Here is a 26039-nt window from a genome sequence, read left to right on the forward strand (position 1 = left end):
GAGGCATGTATGAGCGCTCTCACTGCATGTGAGGTGGGTGGAGAGCCACTGATGTGCCTCACCTGTGCACTGTCATTAGCTGATATATAAAACAGCTGGTGTGGGCTCAGTAAAGCAGTAGGGCCCTTCACTTCAGGGTTGGTTTGTTGGTGGGAGTGCGCTGGGGTTTCAGTGCCAAACTCTGAAAGTGATTGGATTCTTGTCATTTTTTTGTTTGGCTGCGTTCAGACTGCAACATGGAGACGCTTGAGAACATGTAAGTTAAGTTTTCTTTTATTTAAAGGCTTTTATCGACCAGATTTAATGTTTCTAATCTATGTGTTTCATTTGTTTAAGTTTGTTATGGAACTTGATGGCTGCAGTAATCGTCTTGGGTCAAGCAAGGCCAAATGTGAAGCTTAACTCGCAGTCAAGTAAGTGTTTGTTCACATGAAATCACTCATCACCTTTTTAGTGAGTGTTACCTTCTTTCTCATGAGGCTTTTCTTTTCAACAGGCAGTGGTTTAAGGTCAGAGTGTGCGGCTAATCTCATGAGGCTGTCCTTGGACGAGGCTCTAGCAGTGGGGAACCAGCTCGAAGTGGAGGCCGTCAGTGAGTATAAAATATGCTAGTGACAAGCAGATTGGCTCATCAGTGGGAGAAGTGATCCCTCATGTTTGCTGTTTGTCTCCCCAGATGGCACCCAACACATTGCGTTAACACCCAGCTTGGCTGCTCAGTGTGGATACAGCATGGAGTCTGACCCTTGGGGTAACACCAGAATCTACACGTCTCTGATGGGCTGCTATGTGGACAACAAAGTGTGTTTTTATTTAACTTAAGTGGCTGTCGTGCAAATTAATCATTCCTTTTTTACATTCAGTGTTCAACTCAGGTACATCGAAGCTACCTGGAGGCCAATCTGATTTAGTAGCTTGACAGATTAAGGAACTAAAGGGTTTCTCAAGCTGTTCAGACTGCCCGTGGGACTTTAAATCTTCTGTGCTGCAGCAAAAGATAACGTTCAAATAAAATGTGAGATTGCTCAGATGTAATACTACCTACCTGAGACAACATGCTCTTAATACAAACAGTTAAACTTGACTCAAGTGTTTCACCCACAGTCTTCGAGCAGATTTGTTGCAGTCTAGTTTTAAGCAAACAGAGGACAACGATACCGTGTCCTGGATTTTGTAATTTTCCACTGAGAAAGCACTTTCTGGTCCGCATCGTTCCTCATTTATTTCTCAAGGGACCAATGTAAATTGACACCAGGCAGACAGTAGTTCATTTTTATGTCCTTGGTGAGAACTTAAATCAAACCTCCAATTAGTGCCCTTCCCCCTTCCCTCTATAGCACCCAAAGCACTTTCTCCTTTAGTGTAAGGAGACCAAATGTGAATTTCAGGGCTGCAACTGATTTTCATCCCATAATCTGCCTGTATTTTTCTGTATTCTGTATCTTGGCTTAAATGTTGGTATAAAATGTGCAAAGTAAGATCTTCAAAATATTTCAGCCTTAATCCAAGGTCATTAAATTTACTGATAAATGGACAGAAGCAACTGCACCAAACAAGTTTGAGTTTTCGCCCAAACAATTTGAACAGTGGCTAAAACAAATCTAAATTTCAGCTAAAATTTTTGGCTAACCCTTTAAAAATCTGAGCAAATTGGCTCAATTTCTTTTTAAAAACGCGGGAAGAAGACAGTGAGCAACGAAAGAAATGACCCAAATAGTTAGCAAGAAATTAGTAAAATGAGAATTAAAAAAACAAGAAAATTAATAATAAATTAATCTAACACCATTTTAAAGTTTCCATGTGTTCTAGTTTGTTTTTTGTAATTTTTTTTCTTTTGCAGTTTGTGGGATTTTTTTTTTACAAAGTTGCTCATTGCCTTTTTTTTCATTTGTTTGAACCCTGAGCAAATTGGTGCCATTTCTTTCAAAGGTTTAAATACTTGCAAAAGGCATTTCAAGGCAGTGCAAGAAAAATGATAAAGTTGCTCCAACCCCAGGTTTCAAAGGGCTAACGCCTAAACTACAGATGCAAAAAATGCTTGCACAGCAAAGACTTCTGTCATCATCTCTTTTTGTCCTTCCTCTGTAGGACGATACAACATTCAATGTCGGCTTGAGACTTCGAATGTATGGCCAGAGTCCCTCGGATGTGGTCAGTCATGATGTGACGCAGACTTGCAGCTACACTCGGTGGGCCTCCAGAGAGATTCTCTGCGACAGGAACTACATGGAAGTAGGTCGCTTTACTTTCGGGTTCTATCATCTTGTGTTTGTGTGTGGTGACAAATTATAAAGTGAGGATATTTTTTTTTTTTTTTTTTTAGGTGTCGAACCACTTGGCTACACCTGATCCACAAGCTGAAGCAAAGGGGCAGAGTCAGGATGTGAAGGTCAACACCATTCCTGACGTATGTTGACTTTTGAGTTACTACAGTTTTTACCCTGCACCATTTGGCATCCCCTTCAATAGAATTTCTGCTTTCTTCCCTTCCTGTAGGCCTCTGGTGCAGAACATGGTATCTGGAAGATGACGTTTTTCACCCCAGAACCAGTGTCAATGGTGCTGAAGGAGGCTGAGCAGGCCGGCTACGGGGCCACGACCACCTCCACCCGTCTGGTTATGCGAAGCCCGTACAATACAGCCGAGACTTACTCGGAGGATGTAAGCAACACACCCATCTGAGTGTTTTGTTTCATTTTCGTGTAAATGACACTAAAACGGACATCTTATAGGTGGCTGGAGTCCCCATGGAGGTTTTCAGGGCGAGCGCTTACTACAAAGCACCGCATGGTCTGAGTATGGTGAACCTGGCAGCTGCTTGTCCCACAGGTGATTCTCACGCTTACTGTTAATTTCACAAATTGCTAAGTTGTTGCAGTTATGTCAGCAGTTGCTTTGTTGTTAATAGGTGGCGTCCTCTTCACCGACGACGTAATCTCTTGGCACGTACCTCGCCGTGTGACACCTCTGGTGCACGGCAGCTTTAAAATCCTAGAAATGCACATGGGCATCAACGGGCAGCGGCTGGACAAGCCTCAGATGGCGGCGCAGGGGTACAGGCTGTCCACCACAGACTTCCACATCGTCATCGAAATCCCAGTGGGCTCGTCTGATGGTTACTACAAGGTTGGAAAGTCTCTGGATTTGCTATGCAAGACTCACTGGGCCATTTGCATGTTTTATTAAAATGCCATGAATAATTGCAGAGCCATGCCCCAGATTACCAGTACCACATCACCTACATTGTGGAGCCCATGCTTGAGGTACTGTGGAGGGCAGATGACACCCACGATGATACCAGATACAAGGTTTTGTTCCCTATCACCACCCCTCTGATGCCCCAACCGCCCCACATCCAAGACAGTAAGTCTATTTTATGGTAAGCTATAGAAACCCAGACTCATGTAAAGGGTGTGAACGTGCCACTTTCTGTTCCTCAGACACCGTCCCAGAGGCCCGGCTGTTCAGCGTTCACTTGGGGACCTTCCTTCATGATGTGGTGCTGAGGAACATCACCTTCTCCACCGGGGTTCTCACCGTTGAGGAGTGCAACGCCAGAGGCTTCACAGTCCAGGAGCACGGCTTCCCCAATGGCACCAAGAGCTTCTCTCTACAAGTGCCCTTTGATGCTGACGTTGTCCTGAAACACGTGTGTGGAATTATAGATGCAAAACACCTTTTTTGCAGTTTGTTCTGCTTAAGTGTTTTCAGTGACATGACAAGCTCGCTCTTTTGACATCTGCAGAATCCTGAACGCTTGGTTACGACCTACACCCTCCCTCTGATCTTTGGGTTCATGATCCAGCCTGAAGAAACTCCATTCGCCCATCCAGTGGACGTGCAGGCATCTCTGCAGGATGTTGGTGAGATCTTGTTCATGATGAGTGCTTTTTCCAGAATTTAAGGGACCTTGTCTGAAGATTCTCAGTCATCCAGGTCATGGTAATTGTAAGTGCTATATCGTAGGCCACTGGACTTTAAACCCTGTGTGGGTGGGAACCCTTGCAGAGTCGTAGGGTCACGTGAGCTCTTAGTTTCTCTGCAAGGGTTCCCACCCACACAGGATTTAAAGCCTACCAGTCATTTAGAACTGAAGAAGCTTCTTGGATGAGAGGTGAAACGTCTTCAAGAAACGCAAGCAAGTCCAGTTGCTTACGATATAGCACTTATGAATTTAAGGGGCCATTCACCCCAATTCATTTTTTAACTGCTTAATACAGTCTCTGCTTCTAGTGCTGCCCACCATCACTGGCACCTGTGACCAGAGCCAGTTCTACATCAGCGTGAAATTCGGCAGTCAAGGCTCCAATTTCCAGGCCATGGTTGGAATTCGAGAGCTAACACCAGAGATGGCCGAGGACTACCACTTCCAAGAAAACAGCACCCACTTGAGCCTCATACTGCCGTACACCGCCCAGGACACGGTGTTTGAGGTATGTCAGGAAACTGCAGAATGTCTCCATAAATCTGAAGCGCTGGATAACTTCACTTCCTGTCTTTTCAGCTGATCACCGCCTATTCAGTCAGAGCCAGAATCGACATGCTCGTGTTTGATCACAACAACTGGGTGCTGGCTGATCTCTACCTGTCCTGCAACTTCCCCCTAATGACAACTCGTAAGACATGAAAACTGTAGCGTCTTGCTGCTTGCATTATGGGATGTTTTCTTAATCTGTTGCCTCTTTGACTGTCAGAGTGCTACCCCAATGGAACAATGACCGCTGTGGCTGTGAAGGTGGAGTCTGTGCCTAATCTGGAGCCGAGCTGGCTGACACTGAGGGACCAGTCCTGTCAACCAGTGTTCAGTGACAGTCGCTTTGCATATTTCTCTTTCAGTGTTGACTCCTGTGGGACCACAAGAACAGTAAGTATAAGGCCTTAAATCCAGAAACTAAAGTGCTTATGTTTAAGGTTTTAATGCCATCTGCTCTTCTTTAGTTCTTTGACCACTACATGATGTATGAGAATGAGATCAGCCTGTATTACAACAACAAAGGAGCAGCCTACACATCACCAGTTGATCCAGAGTACAGGTAGACTCATTAGTCTTAACCTGATGTACTGTTTATCATTATTAGGTGAACACATTTAATGGTTTTTTTTTTCTCTTTTGTAGGCAAACTATTTCCTGCTACTACATGGTTAATAAGACTCAGACTGTTGCATTCAACGCTAAACAAAGAAGCTATGAGCCCACAGCAGAGATTGGCTCAGGGCAGCTGTTGGTGCAGATGAGGCTAGCTCAAGGTAAGGTTACTAAAGCAGCAGTTTCAAAAATTGCAGTTTCCAAAGTCACTGAGGCCTTATTCACATGGACACTGGTATTTTTGTAAACATAGCTTCCTATGCAGGTGGCGTCCAGGTTTGAAAAATGGAGCTCCCCTTAAGACACTAACTTTGTTTGGTCCATGTCTTCTTCCCCTCTTCTCCTCCAGATTCATCATACGATCTCTTCTACCAAGCAGAAGACTATCCAGTACAGAAATATCTGAGGCAGCCTCTGTATTTTGAGGTGGAGCTGATGGAGTCTACTGACCCACATTTGGAGCTCATCGTGGAGAACTGCTGGGCCACCCTCAATGAAGACCGGACATCTCTGCCCAGCTGGGATGTCATTGTGGACGGGTATTGGACAGCATGATCTTACACAGAAATAGTACATCCTTCTTGCAAAATTCAGCTTTTCTTCGAGTTACTTACATGGAAACAGAAGTAAAATCCCAGTTTCAGGGATTTAAAGGCTACAAAAGTTAATGTTGTTTCTTCACTAGCTGTGAGAACCGTGACGACAGCTATGTAACAGTTTTCCATCCTGTCGTGAGCGACGCCAGGGTTTTGGTCCCATCCCACGTCAAGCGCTTCTCCATGAAGATGTTCACCTTCACTAAAGACGAAGAGGTTCTGAAAGACGAGGTGAGACTCAAAACATCCAAATGTGGTACCTGTTCTCAGCAGGCAGTACAGGCTACATCAGTCCAGCATGTCTGCCCACAGATTTATGTCCACTGTGAGGCGGTGATATGTGACACAAACAGCCAAGCAGACAGTTCCTGCAGAGGCCAGTGTGTGCATCCTGCAGGCACGGCTAACTCTAGACACCAAGGGATAAAAGGAGGAGTGAAGAGAGGTAATGTAACCAAATGTGGAATTATGGAGTTGAACTTTTAGATATCTGTGCAGTGTGCAGTTGGTGGTCTTTAACATTTTACTTTGTCTTGTGTTTCCAGAGCGAAGAAGTACAGACTCCTCCCTCCACAGGCGGGTCTCCTCTGGACCTATTCACATATTGAACACTCGGTCAAAACTCTGAATAAACAACAAAGTTCTTAACTACTTGTCAAAGGTTTTTTTTTTTTTTTTTGCCTTAATGAGATTCTTTAAAAACTTTGAATATGTCCTTTACTGTCCAACCTGCATTACATACAGCAAAGTCAAACTGTAGTCACTGCTGTGACTATTGGCGTACTTGAGGCCTGCATGACCTCAGGCACTTTAACTAGCATTCCTGCTCCTTTTTGGGAAGGCTGAAGATTGGCCAGATCAACACGAGGTGACTTGTTGTATACAGACATACTGTACGCATTTAGAGCTGCAAGAAGCAATTTTATAAATTGTTTGTTCAGAGGATTAACTTTGCTATGAGATGATTCTCTTTACTAGCTAGAGTAGTGCCCCACTTGCTCTTGTAAACCTTATTTTGTGATCTCAATTATAGGGTTCTTTAAGGAGCCTTAACCTATGGTGCATTGCCCTCTTGAGCTAAACTAAAATGTTGTATGCACTGACTCTTTAAAAATCTGAAATATGGCTCATGTAATGTCTTTTTGTTAAGATGGCCCAGAACAGTATACTCGCCAGCCACTTTATTAGGTACACCTTGCTAGCTTGACACCCCTTTTGCCTTCAGAGCTGCCTTAACTCTTCATGGCATATATTCAACAAGGTGCTGGAAACATTCCTCAGATCCTAGTTCATATTGACATGATGGCATCACACAGTTGCAGATTTGTTGGCTGCAAATCTCCAGTTATTTTCATTACTGTTGCCTTTCTATCGTCTTGAACCTGTCTGGTCATTATCCTCTGGCATCAGCAAGGCATTTTCACTCTGAACAGCTGCTCACTTTGTTCTTTGTCGGACCATCCTCTGTAAACCTGTGTGTGTGTGTGTGTGTGTGCTGATGCTCAGTTTGAACTTCAGCAGGTCATCTTCACCATGTCTACATGCTTAAATGCGCTGAGCTGCTACCACGTGATTGGCCAATTAGCTATTTGTGTTAACGAGCAGTTGAACAGGTGTACCTAATAAAATGGCCAGTGAGTAATTACTCACCTATCCCATTGTTCTCTAGCTGTGCAGATTATTTTGCCATGTTTTCTTATCTGCTCTACCTGAATACAATGTTGGTGAATGGAATTATATTGCTCACAGAATTAAATTTGGAAACTCAGCATCTGCTCTTCCACAAACAGTTTCCACTGGAACTGCTGTCTACTAAAAATGGTTGCTAATAAGTGACGGTGAAGGGTGTTTTTGATCATCCAGAGTGACGAAGGAAAGGTTTATTTTACCAAATGTAATAGTGACTTTTATGTTAAGCCCCAAAATAAATTGTAGATAAGTACATATAGACTGTGGAGGCTCATGCACACCTTCAATAACTTGTAGACAGGTTGTAGGAGGAAAATGTCCAGAGGTAAGAGAATTCCTGCATACTGTCTTATTACTTGCAATAAACTTCATATACACAAAATTTAATTCCTTGGACCTTCACCTGATGAAGGTCCAAGGACTGAAATGTTGAAAGTGGTCAAGAGATCAGTGAAAAACACATTTGTATTTTAAATTAAATCACTTGTGTAAAAAATGAACATACACAGTTTGCGCGCAATGTATTTTTGTTTATGATAAACAGGTAATTCCATCTATTAGGAAGCAACCAACTCCATTAACTGAACAATAGTCTGACTCACCAGATGTAGATGATGATTAAAAGCATAGCATTGTGGCGCCGATTTCACCCGGCATCCTCCCTTCCTTCCTTCCTTCCTTCCTTCCTTCCTTCCACTGTCTGCATGTAACCATTTCCACATCCCCTTCACTACAGGAAACAACAGCAGTCTCTGAGCTAACAGCTTAAACACTGGAAGTGGCACCTTTTGATAAAGATTTGAATCGTGCAGTAAGGCCTGCCTGCTTTGTTCTCTCTGTGAATTGTTGTAAAGATTTACACCAAATAAAACAACTTGTGAACGCACCTCAGAAAAGCCCAGACTCAGAAAACGGATCAACATGGGGTACAAGAATCCTGTGAGACTGACATGACCCGCTGGATTTGATTCACTACATCTTTTCTCTCACAGCTGCATGCACCAGTCACATTGACATCACCAATGTACCAATCCACTTCACATGAGCTTCTGTGACACCATCATAATGATGATCTGCTATAAATCCATACTTTAGCTCTAGGGTTCCTCCAGAGCTTGAATCACACAGTGACACACGACTGTTGTAGTTTTTGTGGCCTTTTCTTAGGTAGGGCCATTTTGATGACAGTGCTCGCCTCCCTATGTGCAAATGTTCAAACGTAACAAGTTCACCCTGACACTATTGTGCAAGGGCACCGTCGCTATATCCTCAGCATAGTGCTGCCCAAATGACTGATTGGTTTAAAAAAATAAAAACACACCAGAGTTTTTTTCCCATACAGCAGAAAGATAATCGTTGATTCCAGACCTTTCTCTAACGCTGACACAATGCTGTGGAGATACTTCTGGATATGCAAGACTAAATTCCCTTTTACACACCTCTTCAAGGTGGGAATTTCATGCCGTTATGCCACCTCGCTGTTCTGTATAAATGGTATAATCGTGGAATAGTGGGATAGAGTTGTCTCGCCTTTAAGCCAGCAATGGAGGTAGAAACAGCCCCAAAACGATGCCTCTATAAACAGGACAGTTGGCAGAATCATGGGTGGCACTGGTGTGATGTTTTGATGAGGTGTTATGCGTGTGATCCACCTTAGGAGGTTTAAAAAGTAGCTGTTAGCAGTTAGCAGCTAACTCATAGAAGAAGTACAGCAGCTGAAAATGTCCACAAAGTGGGTAAGCAATGACGTCTGGAAGCTGCTTACTCTCCCAACAGAGGACAAGATGTAACGGAGACTTTAAATAATTGTTATTGCCATGTTAATGCCATTATTATTGTTTATATAGAGCTGTCGACGCATGTGTTATAGGTGACACTAGAGGCTGACACTGGTGTGTTACAGTCTCGCTTGTCATGCTTCTTGATTCTGCGATGCTGGCATGCAGTCTAAAAATCACACACTGGGTTGGCATGATGCTACTGTCATTTGGTTTTGTGTCAAAATGCAAAGGCAGCATGAAGAAGGAACTTTGTAGCTGCCCTATAGTGCGATCTCTATAAAAAGGCTTAAAAGGAAATGGCCACTTTAGAATGAAAATACAGACAGTACTTACTGACCCTCATGCTGACAAGAAGTCCAGTGTAGTTTTTTAATCCACAAAACTCGTTCGGGGTATTGGAGGATAACAGCTAGCTGGAATAACAGCTACACTTGAAATGCATGGAACCCACATTTTGAAAATGTAATAAAACTCTGCTAATGCATTTCAAAAACATCAGAATGGCTCATCCGTCGTAATCCAAGTGCCCTGAAGCCACGGCATGCAAAACTGACTTGAAAAGACTTAATTTACTCCACTTTATAGCATCATTTCTCTCCCACCACTTCCAATAAGCTGATTATAGGTGTTTCCTCTCCTGGTCATCGAATCACATTTTGCCACGATCTCCTTCAGCCATTCATGTTGCTGCTGCCAAACTTTAAATCTGTTCTCTCTGCTCCTGTCAGCTGTCATTTCAGGAGGAATTGTCACACCATCCTCCACCCCATTCACCTCCAGCTACCTTATCCAGAGCCCAGGATGAACTCATCAGAAGCCCACTCCTCTTCACATACAGATCCTGAGCTTCCTCTTCATCGCCACCACCACCACCACCATAGGGAGGGTTCCCGAATCTACATCTTTAGACCCCATCATTATGTCATCTATTCCAAGAGGGTGGTAATTGCCAAATACTTTAATATTTCTCATACTTATCTGCACAGGTAAATATTCCCCCCCCCCCCCAAACGAGTCTCTCCTGATTGACATTAGTTTAGAATAATGCTCAGATGCAAGCTTCTTCTCAAACACCTGAGGTAACAGAGCAGGTCTTTAATAGGATACTCGGTTAGGACCTTATCCGAAATATAGAAAACAGTCACAGCTGAAAGATATCCATCTCCAGGTAAATATTTCCAAGAAAAACAATGCAAGTGTGAAGTTTTAAAATCTTTTATTAGGATGTTAGTTTATAAGTATGGGTCCTGATGACACCTGTGTGAAAATGTGACCATCTGAAACAGCACGTTTTTGACCTGTGAAAGAAAAACAAATTTTAATATGAACAATTCTGCTAGTGCATTATTGTATATTGACATCAGTGTGTGAAAGGTCATACCTTTGATTCTGTCATCCTGGTTTGAACACTGCACTTTACAAGCTCCACCCACTGGATTTCTGGCATCACAGACCTCCACATCACAGTGGACATACACCTACAAGACATAAAGAGGTTTATGGCTACTGTTATTTATATTTACGGTTTGTTTTCCTAAATCTGAAGCATAAAACAAAAAGGAGCACAAGAACATTTATTCTTATAGCTGAAGTTACCTGGTGACTCAAGTTGTCTTTGTCTTGGGCGAAGGCAAACATCGGGACCTCAAAGCGCTTGAAGTTCGAAGGATACTGAACTCTGGCATCAGGCCAAACAGGATGGAAGATCACCTGGTGTGGGTCTCTTGGGTTTGCACAGCTATGGGGAAAAAACGAGTTTAAAATCTTAAGTGCCCACTAGTGCACTTTTTAAATTGGATAAAAAAGGTGTGGAAGTCTGCAAAATGAGCCCCCCTTGATGACACTGTCCATTATGAGGCAAAAGGACAATGTCCATGTCTCAGTTTGACAGTTACAGTTTGTATATGTGGGCAAACATCCCAGCAGGGCACAATTAATAAGTTACCCGCCAATAATGAGGTCCCATTTGGGTAGGGACGTCCTGTCACTGTCCAGCGTCGCCCAGCAGTACATCAGCTCCAAGGACACGTTAGGGTTTGCAGACTTCATCAGCTCCACCTCAAAATACAGTGGCTGTTGTAGGTACTGTGCGACTGGATAATCCTCCACTCTGTGAAAGGCGCTGTAGGAGTCGTCTACAGAAAGAGACACAGAACATGTTGACCTGAATCATTATGGATTCAGACAGGAATAGAAATGGCCTGTACACAGAACCTGCAGATAAATGAATGAGTTTAACTTGAAAGTACAACGTCCCACTCGCCAACTTGGTCATTAAGATGACAGGTTTAAAATGAGTCAATTAACTTCAAGTCAGAAGTTGAATTAGTTTGACCAACACAATTAGTTTAAGACCCATTTGCAGGATTGCCCCCTGTCTTTAAAGCACACCACAGTCATTTAGGAACATGCCATTGCTTCTTTTGAAGTGACGGACTCAGGATGTTTGAAGGGCAGGGGCGAAAAGGAAAAAAGGGCACCTACTGCATGACATGGGGCCCCATTGGTGCGCAAGAAGCTTGTGTCCCATGTATGGCAAAATAGCCTTCGTCCTTGATTCTGAATTAACAGCCAAAAAGGGGCCATCCTCTCGTTTTCACCACTCAGGAGGGCAGCCAAAAGGGCACATCCACTCGTTTTTGCCACTCAAGAGGGCACTTTAGCGCGGTCGCCCCCCCCTGACCGAATCCAGTGTTCTTTTGTCTTTGAGAGTTGCACGACTGTCCAAGACACCACAAAAGCCAACATTTTTCAGGTTAGTAAAAATCAGATTTATGTCTCTCCATTATCCATGAAGACCTGTGTTTCAACATGCTGACATGATGGGAAGTAGAATCATTTTCCCCTCGCTTTCTGGCTTTGGGAGAGTTCTTAAATGTGTTTTTGTGGCTTCAGTCAGAGGGAGAATTAAAGGATTCCCAATGTCGAAAAACAGAAAACAATCCATAATCAGAACTTCTTACCCGTAGCAAGTCTTATTGCAACTTGCAGCTTGCCTCTTGCATTTTCAGCGTATGGTTCACTCCTGCGGGGTCTGGCGTTGAAGGCCACAGCGTGGTTTGTGTTGATGTCATAATAACAAAAAACCTTGAACCTGAAGAGACAGGGACCCATGAGAGTTTCAGAAATACTCATTTAACATGCATGTGACAATAAAATAAGTCTCGATTTGTCAGTGGTCTCGTTCACTCCAAAGCGTTGCATTAAATCTCTGCTCGTAAACTGTGGTCAAACTGTCCAACTATTATACTGTTTAGCTGGAAAATGAGAAGTTTGCTCATGCTGGTGGGCGGTATCGTGTTTCGGCTCGACTGTTTAACATGGCAGCCGGGTCCCAAACTCATTTCGCAGCTAAACAGTACGCTAAAATAAGTTTCAGAAAACATTTGAGGCAAGAAATATTCACTGCAGTCACAGAATCTTGATTCATATTTGATCAGTGCTGCCTATTTTGATCGCGGTGCATTTGATTGACAGCTTCGTTAGAGACTCCTCGGCTCTCATTGGTTGTCATTCACATGCAGTAAGGCCATTAAAAATGTATGCTGTTTTTCACAGATTCGTTCTCTCACAGTGACGGACTCAGGATGTTTGAATGACAGGGGCGAAAAGGAAAAAAGGGCACCTACTGCATGACATGGGGACAAGAGGGCAGCCAAAAGGGCACATCCGCTCGTTTTCATCCAATAGGGCATATCATCTTGTTTTGATCAATCAAGAGGGCAGCCAAAAGGGCACATCCGCTCGTTTTCATCCAATAGGGCATATCGTCTTGTTTTGATCAGTCAAGAGGGAAGCTGATAGGGCACATTCTCTCATTTTTGCCACTCAAGAGGGCACTTTAGCGTGGCGTTTTCAACCGAGGCAGCATCAGTGCTCTCTCATTTAGTGCTGTGTGAATATAGTGACAGTTTTAGGAAATACGAAAAAAAACTTTATACAAGTCACCACCTGTAGCTTTTAAACCACAGATATTTTCTCAATTTATAGTTTTGGTCTATAAAATGTTCAAGTTGATGTCTTAATTTTACTTGTTTTGTCCGACCAAAGTCTAAAACCCCAGAGATGCTCAGTTCACTGTCACATTAGGACAAAGAAATGCAGCAACAGCTCACATTAGAGTAGCTGTGATGAAGGAATGTTGACTCAGGAGAGCTTTGAATGTGTGTTCTTTGACAATTAACTCATCTCAGCTTGATGTGTTTAAAAAAAGTTTCAAGACACTCACTCATACTCCGGCTCATCCGTCTTTGATTCCCCTTTCATTACAAGTTCATCTGGCAGAGAGATTTCATTTTCATACACCATCATGTTTGGCAAAAACTAAGGAAAAAAGAACAAACACTTAAGGTCAGTCTCAGCATTACTAGTCAGCATCAGAAATATTTAATCGGATGCTACCTTTCTGGTCGTCCCACAGGAGTTCGCAGTGAAAACGAAATAAGCGTAGTGGTCATTGCTGTAGGTGGGACCACAGCTGGGGTCATTGAGGGTGAGCTGACTGGGGTTCAGACTGGGAACCAACTCTAGTTTCATTGCCAGAGCCGTCATGGTCCCATTAGGGAAACATTCTGAAAAGAGAGGGAGAGGATCAGCCATTAGTACACGCTGGGAGTTCTGCCTGACATGAGAAACATTTTCTCTCACAAACCAGTCAGCGTTGAGACGAAATTGCAAGCCACAGAGAATTCTTGGATATTTGTGTTGGTTTCTGGACTCCTCAGAGCCACGTCGAGCCTGCTCCTGATGGATGATGACTCAACAGCCTGGGATGGTGTCAAGAACAAAATAAAATGTTACATTATATGGAGGTTGATATCTCGAAAACAAATGGCACCAAGATAAATCCCTGCACATCCATCACTTCAGTTAGGAGAGCAGACCCTCATCGTACCTCGATCACAGCGTCGGAGGCAGAAAATGGTACTGTCAAACTGAAGTGTGTGCCATTGTCCATGAGGCCGTACTGCTGAGCCAGCCCGGGGGTCAACATCTGTCTTCCAACCATGGTCTGGAAGTTGTGGGTTCCATACTTCACCAGGACGTAGAAGTTTTGATAATCACAGCCACCAGTGACAGAGGGAGGAACTGCAGAGGGGGAAAAAAAAAAAAATACAGCTGCTAGATTAATTTTACGCATTTTGTGATGAAAGAATTGTCATATCCATGAGTACAGACCGACGTCTACTAGTCTAGCCTCCAGATATGCATTGAGAGAAAATGGAGCAAACTCTGGTAGGACCAGCAAGCCAAAGGTCAGGTGAAGAGAGTAGACTGTAATCCCCTGATCTCTCTGTTGGGACATACAGAGAGAGATTAGCAGCCGAAATTAAAATGAATTTTTTACATTTCATTTCCCAAGTTGAGAGTAAAGCTCACCATCTGTAGTACAGCATGGTCCGTGAAGGGCACTTCAAGTGTAAAGACCTTTGAGCTGCTGTTAGGGGACATGTGCTCCAGGACATTAAAGCCTCTGACACTGCAGTCCGCCATTGACAAAACCTCAGAGGGGAGGGTGATGTTCATTAGTGCCACATCGGTGCCGAAAGGCCCGAGCAGCACCTTAAATATCCGCTCCTTGGGAACAGTGTCTGTGAGGCAGAAATACAGAGGAATGAAGGCAACTTGCTGTATGTTAAAACAAAACTAGAGTACGATGATAAAAGACTCACTGTCGATAACTTGCGGAGGTTGAGACATTAATGGTGTCGTGATAGGAAAGAGGACTTTGTATCTTGTGTCCTCGTGAGTGGCATCTTCAGTCCAGAGCAACTCAAGCATCGGTTCAATCGTATAAGTAGTGAGGTACTGACCATCCTGAACATGACTCTGCAAAATCAAACATCCTTCATACATTATTGACGACAAATCCAGATTTACAGAACATACAGTACATGCATATATGCAGGAGTGTGGCACTGAGGGGCAAATTCACAAGACGATCGTGCAGCTTTCAGGACTGTGAAATCTTCACAAATTAGACAAAAAGAAACTAATTCTTAAAACACATGCAAAGGTTGAAATGCACTCCTAACTGCATAGCCAAGGGAATAGTGCCTCAGTGCTCCTGTGCAATCTGAATGCATTTTAATGAGGTAAAATGTACACGTTTTGGACAAAAATGGTCCCCTTCCTGTGCAAATGGTAACAGGAGTGCATTTGTCTGTGTCACATTTATACATAATACACTGCCTGGGGTTATAAAGAGCATCTGCACCTCAGTCTGGACCTGTCGCTGGCAGTCTGGAAATGTAAGGTTTTTCTCTCTGTTGCAAATTGTGCTCAGCTGCAAAATTTTGTAACCAATAATATTACAGCGCATACATGCACTTTTTTTTTTAATTGGACCTTGAGACAACTTAACCGGAGTTGCAAGTGATCCGCCACTTATAGGTTCATCAGCAGCTGCAATCCAGTCTCTGTGACTTCACCCATCAGTCTTGCTCATCTATGAAACAGGGGCCATATTCACATAGCTCCCTAGTACTAACAAGGAAAGGAAGGAAGGTTATATTTTCCTTGGTACTAAGAGTTTAAAAATTCAAAAATTCTTAAATTCTTGACATTGAGAATTTCCCCTTAAAGTTAAGACAAGGGGCCATACTCAAAATATTCTGAGGGCTCCTAACTTAGCCTAAAAACTCTGAGTAGGAGTCCCAGCTTAGGAGTGATTTAGGAAAGTTCTCAGAGCAACTAGGGCAAGAAGGGGGACATAAACTTTTACCTCAGTGAGTGAGGAGGTGTGGTTGTCAGGTATTCTTTTAACAGATGTGATTGGTTGTCACAGACACACCCTTTTGTGAGCCTGCAAGGTGTGGACACCCAGTAGGAATGAAATGAACTGCTGACTGTGAAAGTGTTAGTGTGATCACTCTGCTGATGGAAGGTTGAGACAGACTCAAGTCATCACTGCTGCACTGTTGCATTTTATCAGTTTTCTAGGTGTTAGTGTTGTGGTAATTTTATTTCTGGTGTTGTAGCGTTAGGTGGGAATTGTGTGCGTATCCCTAATGACATCAACCAGACATTTTCCCCCATCTAATCTGTAGCATTTCATTTACTCACGGTCATCCAGTTTTTGGAGAATATTTCTCTTACCTCTTTGTGTTTCCACCATTTTAAGCCTCTTAATCCTCCTCTCTGCTCCCAACAGTTTTTCACCCTAGAAGTTCTCTTTAGGGCCAAGATGCTCTGTGAATAAACTTCTTTACAGTGACCTAGTCTAAACTTTAAGGGGAAATTCTAAGAATTTCCTCACTAGGAGCAACTCTTAGCACCAGGAAGCTTTGGGAATACAGCCCTATGTCTTGGCAAAGATGAGTTACCTTAGCCCATAAGTGAGTACCTAAGATGAAAAACTATTAGGAGTAGGACTTTTAGGAAGCGTAAGAGTTTAAGAATAGTGGAAACACAAAGAGGTTTGAGAAATATTCTCTGAACGCTGAATGACTGAGTAAATGAAATGCTACAGATTAGATCATGCAGTTAAAATGGTTGTGGTTGATCTCATTAAAGATTCGCACACATTTCAGACCCTACACAATAACGCTATCACGCCAGAAATAAAATGACCAAACTGCAACAGTGCAGCAGTGATGGCTTTTGGCTGTTGCAGCCTTCCATCAGCAGAGTGATCACACTAACAATGACAACACTTTCAGTCTCATATGATGTGGTTCATTTCATTTCCACTGGGTATCCATACCATGCAGGCTCACAAAAGGGTGTGTCTGTGACAACCAATCACATCTGACAATAGACTGCATCATACCTAGCAATGGGGGTCAGCCACACCTTCTCACTAAGATAAAGTTTGTGTCCCCCTTCTTGCTTAGAGTTGCTCTGAGAATTTCCCTAAATCTCTTCTAAGCTAAGACTCCTTACTAAAAATGTTTAGGCTCAGAGTGTTTTCCAAATGTTTATAAATATGGCCGCAGATTTTAGTTGCACAGAACGGTCTCTTGAAGTTGAATTCAAACAAATGCAGAAAAAGTACATATCTGACCTTGAAGTGGCCACCGTCAGCCCCAACTGGAATTTCAACAACGATATACACATCATTGACAGACAGCGAGTATTGTCTGGCAGCCATCTCAGCAGCGTCGAGCCTCTTGCCATTGACGCCCATGTGCACCTCTAACAGTTGGAACTGGCCAGAGATCAGCGGTTCAATATGCTTCGGCAGGAACCAGCTGATTGAGTCTGGAGTGAAGGAAACACTTCCTGTGCACAAATGGCAAACACATACAGCACTTAGATGAGGAAAGACCCAACATGGACACGTTTAATATTTTATAGGCAGGGGCATATAACCTAGGTTTTAGATATACTGAAGTCATGATGAGTCCACGTTATTCTAGTGGCGAAATTTGAATATACAAAGTCTAAAAATACTGGAGTTGGTATTAAAATACCCACTATGTGCAAGTTTAAAGGGGACCTATCTTGCTTTTATATGTTCTGTCAGATATTACAGTATCCGTTTACAATAAAACTTGGCTAAAGTTTCAAATAAGCAAGCACACGTAAATGTGGGAAAGCCTCAGGCTCCAGACTATTCTGAATACTCAGTTTTCCACCTTTTTTTCCTTCCGTTGAGACAAACTGACGTTAGCTTGTAACAGATTTCTTTATATGGTCAACTACCCCAGGCACGCTACTGCGTGTTTTTACATTATGTAGCCTACACTGCTGCTTGAAGCTACATGCTAATGTCAGGGAAACCAACCCTGTCTCACTTCGAAGTTGCTGAAATCCGACGTTTGGGCAGTAACTTGTGGTGTCAGACACTGACAAAAAAGCTGTCCTTAAACGTCGCCATGATATACGACTGGTCACTCTTAGTGTAATGGCACTTGGCGGAGTCACAGGGAAATGCGACTGGACAAGAACGATGGTTAAGGTGGCGAAAGTCCAACACAACTGTATAAACAGTAAATTTTTCAGTGAAAACAAAAGTGTATTTTTAAAGAAGACAATGCATGCGACAAGCAGAACTTGACTCGGCATCCCAAAACGTCAACAACCAATGACTCGACACTCTGTGGTTAGGTGTAGGCACAAAAACTCTTGTTAATGGTTAGGAAAAGATCACGTTTTAGCGTAAAACCACCACGTTTGTCACAAAAGCCGCTGGAAAAGCAGGGACGGGTGGGCTGTCATGTGTCACCAAAACACACCAAGGTTTGGGGCCACAAACACTGGTGGAAACTTAATAAATGGTCACCACAAGCAAACTGGCGGTGGTCTCCACCTCCGGATGACAAAAGTCATGTTATATTAAGTCACTTTAGAAAATATTGAAAATACGTGAAATGCACGGATGCAACAAATTCGTTGTTTGCAGAAATGTACAATTCAAATATTTTCTTCTGGAGACTGAGCTGCGGGTTACTTTTATTGGCCATTTTTCAACAGTAGAAAACGTTGCCGTTCTCAGTTAGTCATTCCCTGGCTGCAGTGAAAATGCAGAGACACGATGGTGCGGAAAATGCTGACCAATTAGAGCAGACTATGCTCCTTCGGGAGGAGGGCTAAAATGAAGCGTTTCAGACAGGGGGTGAATACAGATGTTCCAGACAGTATAAAAGGAAAATGAAGAGTTCTGACCATTCAAACATGTTCTATCAGAAACCCAAAATACAAGTATTAACCTAAAACAATTAGCATTATAATATGCTAATATTATTATGCTATGCTAACAAATTCCCAGAGAAAACACTGAAGACATGACCTCAGCGGTGACTATGGCCATGCCTACTGTTCAAACATTACCCTCCAGTATTGGACACGCAGCTCCTGCATCGATTCGAGTCACCAGCCACTTCTTTTCAAATATTGTCGAGGTTTTGAGCACCGTCATGGGCACCCCTGCTACCTGCGGGGTGAGGTTACACAACACTTTGTATGTAAATGCTTCGTTTAGTCCACTTATTGCTGCAACAAGAGATAATTTAATTTCTCAGGATGTGGGTAATTCCAACATAATGAATGTATTTAACCGTGCCAACTGGATTTGAGACAAAGTAATCCATTTAAAGGCAGTCTGATTACATTACTTGATCTAAATCCAATAGTTTACTGGCTGCAAGTGTAAGCAAGTAGTCATCTAATGGGCTGCGAGTAATTCAACCAGAGCCTGCCTGAGGAGCAAGATATCAAGTGAGGCTTGTTTAAAATTTAGTGAACCGCGGTCTACTCACATTCTGGGTGTACGTTTCAGGTGAGGTCTTTGGGCTTCGCAGAACCAGCCTCGTGGGGGTGTTTGAGATGCCGTAACCGCGTTGCTGGGCCTCGGTCACCTTCATGATCCTCTCCTCAGGGGTGAAGAACACCAGGGTTGTGATTCTGAATCCTGCGTCTATGGGCTGCTTCTGTGAGGCAAATATTAGGACATCAGATACAGTGAGTGATGTTTCTGGAATGTTAAGGGGCAAAATTAGCTCGTCTAACCTCAGCAGCTCGTCGAGGATCGCCAAATTTTGAATGAGCCCCTGGGATGGGATGTTCAGGCAGGGCGTAATCATCTGGAGCTGCCCTGTTCACAGACACCTAGAAATGAGGGCACTCCATAAGTGATAATCAATCTCCCCCTCTCCCCTCTGCCGTGACATGCAATGCACCAGCCTTGATGCTCACACGGGACATAAAGCCACTTATCATATAGACTGAAACACGACCCCTGAGAGCCCTGCTGTATTCACTTGCCTCCATATAGTCGCGGTCACACACAATTTCCCTGGAGGCCCAGGCTGTATAGTGGCACGTTTTAGCCACCTCGTACAGCTCGTCCTCATCCACCTGGTTCCCGTGCAGTCGCAAATTTAATTCCGTTGTGAACGTTTCATCGCCCTACAAACACAGATATGGCTTGAAATGATCACCACGTCAAGAGACAACATTTGGCCAGGCTCTACGAATTCATATTTTCAGTCTTGTTTACCACATTTTGAGCAAAGCAGTTTTGAAGGGAAGCATAAATCACGGCGTTCCCCAGCTGGTCCATGTTCATCCGGAAGCCACACTGAGAAGCTAAACTTGGTGTGAGAAGGATTGCGGAGTTATCTGAGGAGGACAAGGAGGATGGTTGGATGAATTAAAGTGAGACGAAGCAGAGAAACACAATAAATTCAGAAATGTTTAAAGTCTATGGAAGAGTGCTTTTAAAGTTTTTGCTCCGGTATCTCAGTGTCGGCTACAGAGTCATCTTAAACTAGATTATATTAGGAGCATGGGAGATTTCAGATACAAGTTTAAGGACTATTTGACCACTGAATCTGTTGCTTTTTTGTGAAAAATGTATGCCATTTGTTTAATGTTTGAAGCCGGGTTATGTGAAACACTATAGGTTGCCATCTTTGCTAGAACTCCCCAGCAAAAGCAATCTCAGTGGGATTAATCCTGGTTAAAGGTTGAATAAATACATAAATCAAATATGAACTCACTAATGACAGCAGACACTTCTAGTAGATTCCCTCCAAGTGGACCGACGTCCACACGCATGACGCTCCCCAGGCATTTTGAGGTGATACCTGGGATGGAACATTTCTATCAGTAAGCAGCATATAGCAGGATTAAAATCATATTTAAAAACTTACTTATAGGGGGCGTCTTTTGTGCCTCTATGTTCCCAACTGCTATCAGGAGAATAAACCACCTGAAAGGGATTGATTCATTTCAAAAGTGTCAAGAAAAATCTTTGAGAGAAATCAATGGATAAAAACAAAACTACAAACCCCAATCCAACTATTCCACCCATGGCACAAGAGGTGGGAAACTGGTAACAGCAGAGTCCCTGTATTTGTGGTTTATAAGGAAGTTTGTGGTGGGAATGAACTCTCCAGGCCGACCCTTTGGGCAGGATGAGGGACGTCTCTGCTCAACATATACAACCACACACAGGTGGATCCTATTACAGCCTGATGGGGATAATTGTGTTGGCCGGAGTCTCGTGTGAGGTGAGTGTCAACACGCACTGCAAAAAGGCTGATTGTCCGAGGTTGGCTTAAAGGTGCAGTCAGCAATTCTGATCCAATAACTTTTAAAGAAAGGCAGTGAGAAGGGGAGGGATGGTAAAGGGCTGAGCTCCACAGCCAGCGTAGTGTCAACAGTCTTCTCTTGAGAATTGCTGACTCTGCCTTTAAATTTAAAGAGCTTAATTTTATTAGAACTTTTTCATCTCCTCTATGTGTAGATGAGACAAAATAAATCAGAACACTTAGTTTCAAAATGGAGCACAGGTATGTTTTTTTAATAGCTTACTGGTGCAGAATGGAACTGAAATGTGGAATTAAATAAAATGTGTTATATATCTATATCTATATCCTTACTTTACAAGTTGTGTTTTGGGCATTTTGACAGGAAATGAGGGAGGGAGACCCCAGCGAGACTTAAAGAGACAGTTCACCCCCAAATCAAAAATACATATTCTTCCTCTTACCTGTTGTCGTTGATAGTTGTAGAGATGTCTGCCTTCTCTCCACTATAATGGAACTAGATGACACTGTGGTGCTCAAAAGCCCTGTTTTGAAGCCCCCGTGTGAGAAGTTGTGGATGGTGACAATAGAACCGTTCCGTTCCGTCCCCATTTTTGGTCCCCCCTTTGTTGGGGTACCTAGCACACAGATCTGGTACTAAAAGGTGGAGCTGTGAACACTGCAGTCCTTTGATTGGTCAATAGCGGACGGTCACTCTGCTCAGGGCTGAGCTGTGGCTGGTTTTGAGGCTCATGTAACCACTGTTCATACCGTGGAGAGTTTTTTATCTATAAAATGAAAGGATGTTTTGCTGGCTCTTGCAGCAGCTGGAGTCTGAGAAAAAATAACTTAATTAACTAGGCCGACTGCCGGCAACTTTTAAGGTGGAACGTTAACTTGTTACTCAATGCATGAGATGACGACGTGAATCCATCAACACACCTTAAATTTCACTGTGACAACTTTGACCATTACTTTAGTTTTTATATGACAAACACTTTTAGTAATGAGTGGATCATTAAACGTTTATATAAATTAATTTCGACTAGATTATGTGACTGCATATATACTAATCCTTACTTGGAGAAAGAAAGCGTTGTGGAGCGTAGTTCCTGTGGGCTCCAGCAACACTAAACCCCTGAGAAGGACTAAATGCACAAACCTGAAATTTTTAAATGTCCCATGGAGATAGACTCTCACTGCAGCCTGTTTTACTTTGTTCTAAAAATGTCAGTGTGCAACTCCGTTCTGTGGACGATAAACGGAGCAGTGAGTGACAACAACTCCACCCATATTTAAGAGTACTGTTTGTGGTGGAAACGTTAGGGTGTGGGTACCATGTCTGAAAGGTTACTTTTGGTTCCATACCGAAAGCCTTTGATGGAACGGGGCTAAAAAAAGTGCCAAAAAAGCGCATTTGAAAACCCCACAGCAATTTCTATATGCAAAAGTCATGACCCAGTTACTCCAGATAATCCCCAGACCTTGCTGTGAGAAGTTTCATGTACAAACTATTTCTTTCTACCAAACTACACCTGCTAACTGTATCACTGCTCATAAGGAAGTGTGCATCTACTGCTAGCTCAGCCGAGGAGGAGGCTATAATCTTGCATAGGAATGTCAAAGATCTGTATCCAGCCAATCAAAGCATTTTTTAACTCATAGGGAATCGGCCATATTGAACCCCCTTTGTTTTATATCGGCAGTGCAGCCGTCATCAACTCTTCAACTCTCCGCAGTCTGTCTCTCCTCCCCTCTGCACCCCGCCCACCACAAACACACACAATAACAGCAAAATACTACGTGAGACAGTTTATTTATGTTATTTACCCACAGTATGATTGCTCGTTTTAGCTCAGTGTGAGAGTCTCTTGTGTTTTACTGCTGTCTCTGGCACATGGTTTTTCACTGCGGGCAAAGGAGAGGCAGACAGCAGTTTGTCACACCACTAAAAGTGCTACAAAATCCTTGCAAGCAAAAACACAATAAAAGTAGGTTAATTTATTGCAATCCGCACAAAACATACAGGCGACGAAAATAAGCACTCAATAGAATACAGTTCAGGTAACAAAGGCTGCACTGACGCAACAGACACTTGAGGACACTCTCTTAAAGCAACAGATAAATGTTACCACCTGTTACCATCCCATAATGCAAAGAAAATCAGCAAAGTCTCACAACTGAAATGCTGGGGAAAAAAAACATGCTAGGGATTTAACTAATGCTTCAGCTCTCAAAATGTTGTGGTGGGCCTCATTACAATACAGGACAGAACTTTTATTAGCAAACCCTGAGAAGATGCACAGATGTGTGTTTTTCCTGATGGGAAACAGAGATGTTAAATCGCCACATTCATTTTAGGAGTACAACAGAGAAAGTTCACAAACACCCTGCAAGTTTTATGCTTTGGGAAACACATCTGACTCGTAGATACAGAGAATGTTTTTTATTGAAGTCATAAAAAGATGGATGGAAACCCCCTCAGCTATGACACAGATGGAAAAAACACATTATTTCACAGATTACAAATTGTCAAACTGTTCTGAGTCCAGCGACAGCCAATAGCAGTCTTTTTGTTAAACTGCCGCCACTATAAAGGTATGTTGTATTTCCCCTCTGCTGCCAAATACAGCGTTACGGCCTGCTCTGGCAGTTAGCCTGCCAGCAGTGCTTTCTCGCAGAGGATTGAAATGTCAGAGTGTGATTTTACTTACTTTACCCCCTCCAGCTGCACACAGGCTTTGGTCAGCTGCCTTCAGTTGCAGTACAATTAACAGACTTTAATTCAGCATTGGGGGAGACACATATGAAATGGGGGAGGTTTTAGTCCCCCCAGGAAATACTGAGCATCAAACACTTAATTTTCTTAATTTCCAAGCACCAATTTGCAGGGGAGTCTTGGGGGGACAAGTGGGACTGAATACAGGGTCTGAATGGGAGGGAGGGGGCAACAAAAAGCCCATAATTAAAAGCTTTGTTTTGTTTTAGTGGAAGCTCTCTCAGGCCCCTCTTACCCTTTAAAGGCACAAAATGGTTTAGTCCACCCCTGCACTAGGATTCATCTTAAAATGCAACTAGAGCTGATTAAGTGACTTCTTAAGCAAGATTTCTACTTGTGGGTTGAACCTATGGTTTAGCCTGACTTGCACCTCCCTAGTAATGTAACTACACATTGCGGTGGTGCAGACCTCCTGTCTATTTCTGTAAGCTGACACCATTTCCCTCAGTGGAAACACAGCTTTTATTTACTTTAATTTCACAGATAAGAAACAACAAATTATGAAGACAATAAAGCCTCCACAAAATAGCATTTTAAGTTTTGTGTGTGATTTATGCTGGAAAGGAAATCTCCACTATTTGCTAGGCTAATTTAAACAATGTAAAATGTGTTTAGTGTTTAATATAAGACAATTGTTTTGTCAGTGAACCTTGTGAGCTGTAATGAAATGAACATTGCTTAAGCCGTGTTTAATGTGTGTTTTGAATCAACTCAACTTTACAGCACTTCACAGAAACCCCACCAACGTTAAGAACGGCTTTCTTCGGTGTCTGACACCGCAAGTCACTGCCCATCAACTAGTGAGACACAGACACACCACCACACAAGCATTAAAGGGATAGCGCACCCAAAAATGAAAATTCAGCCATTATCTACTCGCCCATATGCTGAGGAAGACTCAGGTGAAGTTTCAGAGTCAATAAGTAATATTTTGACTAAGCTACTTTTACTTTTATTGGAGTAATATTTTACAAGGAGTATCTGTACTTTTACTCAAGTATAAATCTGCCTTTATGCTGCTGGAGCAGAAAGAAGAAAGAAAAAGAAAGAAAGAAAGAAAGAAAGAAAGAAAGAAAGAAGGAAAGAAAACTGACTTTGTGAAAAAGAAAAATCAAAAGGTGATTAGGAGAGACATGGGTCAAGAGCGGAAGGATGGGGGCCCACGGAGACTACTTATGCACAGGGACCAGTTTTTGTTGCTACGCCCCTGCTAAGTTGTGCCTTTCCTGCATCAATTTCAAGTGGAAATGTCTTTGATTCATCAAAATATAAGTCCTCTGCTTCTTTCATGCTTTTATTGCAGGGAACAAATGTACATGTTCTAAATATTGAGGGGGAAATAAATTAGATATACTTTGTAGTAGTCTTGTCAATATTTATAAATTCAGTACTCATATTTTGACATGTGGATCTAGGTTACCCAATCTATGTACTTCTATTGGTCCAACCACTGACTATGAATGACAGACTAAAAGATGGATGGATACCTGTATGGATGCCTTTTTTTCCTCTGATGTAGATGGAGACCTATAGTATATAGATAGCATTGTATTGAATTAATTTTACAATTAACCCCACTCATAGGATACGCTGTAACATTTCACGTCCACCACTTCTTCTTCTGCAATTGTAAAGGTAAATTCTAGAAAGAAAAAAACCCCACTAACTTTTGATTTGTAGCAGAGATGTCCATGATGTTAGAATAAAACAAACAAACAAGCAAAAAAAATAATCTCAAACAGTTTTGAAAATAGCCCAAACAAAAATGTTTTAGGTTGTGCCCTGCTCTCCCCTTTGTACAGTCACACAAATAGATGCCTTTATAAAACATGAAACATGCATAAAATATTACACTCTGTAATAATACTATGTCATATTCTAATAGATTGCAGAGATTAAATATCACAACAGAGCTACAGCTTTATTTAGGGGCTGTTATTATAAGCATACGGTCAATAGTAGACCTATTACAGTAATTTCTCTCAGGGTGTTCCTGTGCACTAACCCTCCCACCTTCCCCTCCCCTCTCCTCCTCTCTCCTCCTCTCCTCTCCTCTCCTCCTCCTCGCCCCTCCCTGTTCCCTGTAAAAGGGAACAAACTGCCGCCGCGCCGCTGTCCCGCCTCCAGCTCTTC

General features: G+C 42.7%; 2 protein-coding genes across 3 annotated transcripts; one reads left to right on the forward strand and one right to left on the reverse strand.

Annotated features, from left to right (window-relative positions):
* Positions 1 to 97: 97 nt before the first annotated feature.
* On the forward strand, positions 98 to 6330 carry zpax1 (zona pellucida protein AX 1). Of its 2 annotated transcripts, XM_033648257.2 has the most exons (21): positions 98 to 256; positions 337 to 413; positions 497 to 592; positions 677 to 801; positions 2089 to 2232; positions 2324 to 2407; positions 2497 to 2661; positions 2733 to 2829; positions 2909 to 3126; positions 3207 to 3363; positions 3441 to 3649; positions 3746 to 3863; positions 4234 to 4433; positions 4505 to 4616; positions 4695 to 4864; positions 4939 to 5033; positions 5117 to 5247; positions 5436 to 5625; positions 5772 to 5913; positions 5995 to 6127; positions 6228 to 6330. In XM_033648257.2, exons 1-21 carry the CDS (start codon positions 237 to 239, stop codon positions 6308 to 6310), a joined length of 2766 nt encoding a protein of 921 aa, XP_033504148.1. In that variant the 5' UTR covers positions 98 to 236; the 3' UTR covers positions 6311 to 6330. The 2 variants fall into 2 exon arrangements, with proteins under 2 accessions (XP_033504148.1, XP_033504149.1); XM_033648258.2 differs by lacking the exons at positions 98 to 256; positions 337 to 413 and having other exon boundaries at positions 556 to 592; positions 677 to 751.
* A 4021-nt stretch (positions 6331 to 10351) lies between these two features.
* Positions 10352 to 21044, reverse strand: LOC117270995 (uncharacterized). The gene is made up of 21 exons (XM_033649055.2): positions 20888 to 21044; positions 20750 to 20808; positions 20597 to 20683; positions 20095 to 20216; positions 19860 to 20003; positions 19605 to 19703; positions 19355 to 19525; positions 18927 to 19029; positions 17158 to 17375; positions 14825 to 14981; positions 14532 to 14743; positions 14331 to 14445; positions 14047 to 14240; positions 13804 to 13918; positions 13554 to 13723; positions 13381 to 13475; positions 12116 to 12246; positions 11098 to 11287; positions 10749 to 10890; positions 10534 to 10630; positions 10352 to 10450 (listed from the first exon to the last, which is right to left on the reverse strand). The coding sequence occupies exons 1-21, from the start codon at positions 20908 to 20910 to the stop codon at positions 10380 to 10382; spliced, it is 2715 nt and encodes a 904-aa protein (XP_033504946.2). The 5' UTR covers positions 20911 to 21044; the 3' UTR covers positions 10352 to 10379.
* Between the last annotated feature and the right edge of the window lie 4995 nt (positions 21045 to 26039).

Source organism: Epinephelus lanceolatus, chromosome 13, assembly GCF_041903045.1.
Source record: "Epinephelus lanceolatus isolate andai-2023 chromosome 13, ASM4190304v1, whole genome shotgun sequence".
Classification (NCBI taxonomy): domain Eukaryota; kingdom Metazoa; phylum Chordata; class Actinopteri; order Perciformes; family Serranidae; genus Epinephelus; species Epinephelus lanceolatus.